Below are 6,008 nucleotides of genomic sequence, written 5' to 3' on the forward strand. Positions count from 1 at the left end.
TTGGCTTCAATGGTCGGGGAAGATGCCGGTCCGACCAGACAGACCCAAACATGTTGTGAGGGTTCTGCTGGGAACGTCTGGTGTTGTCCCCTATCAGAAGGAGATTCAACTCCTACCTCCAGCAGAACTTTGCTTTGGTCCTAAGGCAGGTCTACATGTGTTTTGTAGATTTGGAGAAAGTTTTTGGACGTGTTCCCTGGGGGTATTGGTTAGGTGGTTTCGAAGCCCTTTTCAGTCCCTGTACGACCAGTGTCAAATTTTGATCTGCAAGTAAGGGTTGGATTCTGCCACTGATTCTATTTGTTACCTTTACGAATAGAATTTCTACGTGCAGTCGAGCCTTTGAGGGGTTCTGGTTTGACGACCTCAGCATTGTGTCTCTTCTGTATGCAAATGATGTGGTTCTGTTGGCTTCATTCACCTGCAATATTCAACTCCTGCTGGAGTGGATTGCGGCTGGGATGAATATCAGCACCTCCAAATTTAAGGCCACGGTCCCCAGTCACAAAAGGGTGCAGGAGGAGACCATGCCTTGAGTGGAGGAGTTCAAGTAGCTTGGGGTCTAGTTCATGAGTGAGAGAAGAATCGAGCGGGAGATCAACAGATGAATCGGCGCAGCGAGGTAGACTCTGTATCGGTCTGTTGTGGTTAAGTAGGAGTCGGGTCGGAAGGCGAAGCTTTCTATCTACCGGTCGATCAGTTTGTGACATTTCAAAGCGGAGGTAAAGGGATCTCATTCCTAATGTTTGCTATTGGGCGTTTCAGGGGCGAGAGTGGCCTGAGGGAGTACACGGAGGTGAAGACCATCACCATGAAGATGGTTGCCAAGAACTCTTAAGGCATCCTCCTGTTTTCGGAGGAGGAGGTAGCATCTTCCTCAATACTGACAGGTGACAAATCATCAAACTCTCTGCACGGTGACTTCAGGCTCTGACCGCCCTCCGCCCCCTCGACCGCCCTCCCCCCCTCGCACCCCTCGGACAGTCGGCCGGCCCCAACGCGACGGCTTCCGGCCGACCTGAGCGCGTGCGCCGGACAACCGCAGAAGCGCCCTGTTTGCTTCCTCCACTAACTCCACTAAAGCACTCACAAAGACAACGGGCCAGACCCCAATAACCTCCAACCGCTCCAAAACCGGCACCGTCCCCACCCGTGCAGACGCCGTCGCCGCATTTGCAGTCCAACGTTTCCTTCCCGCCTGTGTCACAGGCAGTGCCGTCAAACCTCAAGCGTTGTCGCTTATCGCTAGAATTTATGCAAGCATGTGCCCCGAGTTCAAAACCTCTGATGATGTCATCAGCGTCAGTTATGAATGGATCAAACGTTAATTGCGAATTGATTTCTAATTGTCTTTGTTTTAACTTGACTTAACACTGTACGTTGACTTTGATTTGAACCTTTTTTTTTTAAAAAAAAACAAAAAACGTTTGACTCTCACCTGCTAAAAGAGGGCTAGATGTCTTTGAATGTTATGTAACTGATTGTCATTGATGTCCATCTATGTTATGTTTATACAACCATATGATATAAAATTATAAAAATGACCATAGGGGTTTTTTTCAGTAAAAAAAAAAAAAATTCTGTAAATTGTTGGTCTCTGTGTCGTTACTGGGGCTTGAATTATAATTCAAATGTAGTCGCTGTCGACTAAATGAAACCATTTGGAAATGCACCAAAGAGGTTTAAATATTTATGCATTTTGAACTGATAAGTTATTGAGAAAGGCAATTGATCATTTCAACTGAGCAATAGTGACATTGCAATACTAAATATAAATCTGTAATGTACTTATTGTATTTTAAAAAAAAATCTACTTGCTTAACGCAACTCTATGTAGCAATTTGACCCGGAAAGTTACGGTAGTTATTTCCATTTCCCGAGAAGACGTGAAGGCTGACCCATGTGCTTGCTGATTCAAAGTGAAAAGATGGATTTAGAATTCACCACAATACTCAATTCCTAACTCCATTTTGAATTTATAGAACAGATGTGATGTTTTCCGTTTATAGGCGGAATTCCGTCTTTTTAAATTGCATTCATAAAATATATATATATATATTCTAAATTTTTCTGCTATATTCCGACCATAACCTGTGCCAGAATCGTTCTTATTCCGGTCCATTTGCAAGCGAGGTGGAAGATTATATACACGTCTGTTGATTGGTCGATTGTGTTCCTCCTGACCAATGAAAATCCTTGTTGTATACGCGGCAGATTACAGGGCCATTTTCAAGTGAACACGATGACGCCTCTCTCGAGTGAAAGAAATTGATAAATATGTCAAAAATAAGCTCCGATGGGATTGGATGGAACGAGAAATCGTCGATACAGTTGGAAAGAAGGAAGTTGACACTCTGTTAAGCGACTTCATTCGCAAAATCGATCGACCACCACAATAACGAGGTGAGAGTTCAGAAGCAATTACTTATAAAAATGTCTATTATTTACTGATAACGACACGTTAATATATTGTCAAATTCATGCGTTTCAATCATTTACTAAAGCAAGAAATTAAAACGTTTTTGAATGGATTCGGTGTACACGCTATGAAAGCACGCTTGCATGCCATGATGCAAAACTGAATTCAATTTAATAGTTTATTAAATTGAATTTGTAGTTGAATTTATAATTTTGGGGGGTAAAGGTCTCAAACTCAAGGTCCAGGAACCACATCTGGCCTGCCACATAATTCTATGTGGCCCGCGAAGGCAAATCATCGGTGTCAAAATCTGTGATTCTTTTGAAAATACGTCCGACATTTCAAATTGGCAGATATAGTAAATGATAATGTTGAGATATTTTTTTGTTACCAAACATGAGCAATGGTTGAAAAACCCATTACGCTTGATTTCTGATTCCAAAAGTAGTTCATAAATTTCAGGCGTAAATATGACGGGGCGATTCAGGATTTCTGTTTTCACCTGAGGGAAATCGTAACTACAATGTGGCCCGTGACAAAAAAAGAGTTTGACGCCCCTGACCTAAAGAATGAACAATCATATTGTGTACATTTTGAAAACAGAATAGCATTTATTTATAGATGTACTAGATATATTTCATTCATAACATAATTTATAAAACTTGCACGTTAAAATTGGTGATCATCCTTTGATTGTGGTTGCAGCCCTCAGCTAATTTCAGTCTTTTTTTTTCATTCAGTCAAATCACACATCTGATAGGACTATAATAGCAACTGCGGGGGAAAAAAAAAAAGACCATACTTGTGTTACTCAAAATGGGTAATTATGCCTATATTACTGTCATATAATAATTGCATGCTCATATGATCAACAGCTATCCCACAAGAAAAACAGCGAGGGCCCCAAAATTAAGTTCAATCGCTAATTTAAAGATGAAGACATGCAAATTTGTCACTGCTTAAATATGACAAATGAGGAGGCGAGTGCCTACATGCACCTAAGCGATCATCCAGTTGTGTTGCTCCAGCATGACAAAATGATGCTCAACGACTGATTTAATATGCTGAAAATGTGCTCTCGTGTTAAGGGACAAACGTACGAAAAATGTAAAAAAGTTTTTTTGGGCTTTCATGTTCCATAACAGTCACAAATGATCACCAAAATGTACGTGGACGTCGACGCTCAGGCAGGTTCAACCCCTGATAGTAGCGCAACGATCGGCCCAGAAAATCAAAAATATTGTCTTTTTTTTTTCCAGATTTGTAACTGGAGTTGACCTCATACTTTAACGTGAAAATTGATTGCAGAGATCCTTGTTTTTTTTACAATTTATGCCATTTTTTCCCCTGTAATGTTTGTTTTTCTTGTATTTATTTTTGGCGTTAACGTGAGGTTAACGCCAAAAATGTCAATTGACGGTTATTAGCCGCTTAATTGAAGACTTTGGGGGGTTTCAAAGCGATTGATTATAATGGGTGTCCATTATGCGCAGTTTCACTATTTGTGATCCAGCTCGCTCCCTAACACTGTCCACTGTATGTAATATATCTTTTATGGCATCAGTCCTGGAGCATATCTGACACACCTCATACTACTTTTTTTTATTTTTTTGCTCAGCTCCAACCCCTCGGCCACACAGAAAGACTAAAGAAAACTTTTTTGTTTTGATCATCGGAGTATGAAACTAAAGTTGTATTTAAAAGAAAAGATCAGTTGCATTCGCCTGTGACTTTATACTCGGCAATGAAAGCTGCAATTAAGCAACAAAAATAAGCATTTCTACTTACTGTGAAGAAAATAAGTATTTGAACACCCTGCTATATGCCAAGTTCTCCCACTTGGAAATCATGGAGGGATCTGAAATTTTCATCGTAGGTGCATGTCCACTGGGAGAGAGATAATCTAAAAAGAAAAATTCACAAAGTTGGATTTTTTTCAACCATTTATTTGTGTGATACAGCTGCAAATAAGTATTTGAACACCTGAGAAAAACAATATTAATATTTGGTACAGTAGCCTTTGTTTGCAATTACAGAGGCCAAACGTTTCCTGTAGTTGTTCACCAGGTTTGCACACACTGCAGGAGGGATTTTGGCCCACTCCTCCACGCAGATCTTCTCTAGATGAGACAGGTTTCTGGGCTGTTGCTGAGAAACACAGAGTTTAAGCTCCCTCCAAAGGTTTTCTATTGAGATTAGGTCTGGAGACTGGCTAGGCCACGCCAGAACCTTACTATGCTTCTTACGGAGCCACTCCTTGGTTTTCCTGGCTGTGTGCTTCGGGTCATTGTCATGTTCAAAGATCCAGCCACGACCCATCTTCAATGCTCTGATTGAGGGAAAGAGGTTGTTCCCCAAAATCTCACAATACATGTCCACGGTCATCCTCTCCTTAATACAGTGCAGTCGTCCTGTCCCATGTGCACCCTCAAAGCATGATCCTATCACCCCCATGCTTCACAGTAGGGATGGTGTTCTTGAGATGGAACTCATCATTTGTCTTCCTCCAAACACAGTTCGTGGAATTATGACCAAAAAGTTCCATTTTGGTCTCATCTGACCACAAAACCTTCTCCCATGATTCCTCTGTTGGCAATTTCTCTGTAGCCCTTTCCAGCCGTGTTGCGTTGTACAATTTTGTCTCTGGCGTCTTTGGACAACTCTTTGGTCTTCACCATGTTAAAAGTTTGAGTCTTACCGATTGTATGGGGTGACAGGTGTCTTTATGCAGCTAAGGACCTCACACAGGTGCATCTGATTCTGGATAATACATGGAGTGGAGGTGGACTTTTAAAGGCGAACTAACTGGTCCTTGAGGGTCAGAATTCTAGCTGATAGACAAGTGTTAAAATACTTATTTGCAGCTGTATCACACAAATAAATCGATAAAAAAATCATACCTTGTGATTTCGGGATTTTTCTTTTGAGATGATCTTTCTCAGAGTGGACATGCACCTATGATGAAAATTTCAGACCCGTCCATGATTTCTAAGTGGAAGAACTTGCAATACAGCAGAGTGTTCAAATACTTGTTTTCTTCACTGTAAGTAACCCAGTTCGGGTGTCATTGTTTCCTGTTACCACAAGATGGGACCGCCTTGTTGAAGACAAATACGCACAGCTAGGACTCCCACTAATTACCAGTACATTCAGTGTACTGGGGAGTTTTTTTTTGTTTTTTTTAAATTTATGACTAATTCTTTCTGTGCCGGTTCCTCAAAAATATTACTTGTGAATCATGGAACTGGACCGCCATGCGAACAGTGAGGCAGTCGCGCTAAACCGCCGTGCCCGCCGTGGCACCTTCATCTGCGCACGGAACTCAAAACATTACACTTGAACTGGATTGTTGCGCCGTAAACACTTCACCCCTTCATTGTCTGACCTCAAAGACTCGAGAGGCCGCGCTTGGCTTACGTCAAACGGTTGCCACCGTTTGACATCGGCCCTGCTGGTCAAATAAAAATTGCTTTAAAAAAGAGCTTTGTTCCTGGCACGGCGCGTTATTCCACTAACGTGCGCTACAGTGTTTTGTTATGAAAGCCTTCAAACATAATTGTGTCAGGCAGGGTCGGGGTCAAGTGTTGCT

At 41.6% G+C, this 6,008-nt stretch overlaps 1 protein-coding gene across 1 annotated transcript in view; it reads left to right on the forward strand.

The window, feature by feature from the left end:
• Positions 1-1,587, forward strand: part of aldh1a2 (aldehyde dehydrogenase 1 family, member A2) — a 43,842-nt gene extending 42,255 nt beyond the window's left edge. Inside the window, exon 13 of the mRNA XM_061814086.1 lies at positions 766-1,587. Within this exon, the coding sequence (XP_061670070.1) occupies positions 766-838 (73 nt within the window). The 3' untranslated portion in view covers positions 839-1,587. The remainder of the gene's footprint in view (positions 1-765) is intronic.
• The last annotated feature ends 4,421 nt before the right edge of the window (positions 1,588-6,008 follow it).

Source organism: Syngnathoides biaculeatus, chromosome 3 (genome assembly GCF_019802595.1).
Source record: "Syngnathoides biaculeatus isolate LvHL_M chromosome 3, ASM1980259v1, whole genome shotgun sequence".
Lineage (NCBI taxonomy): Eukaryota > Metazoa > Chordata > Actinopteri > Syngnathiformes > Syngnathidae > Syngnathoides > Syngnathoides biaculeatus.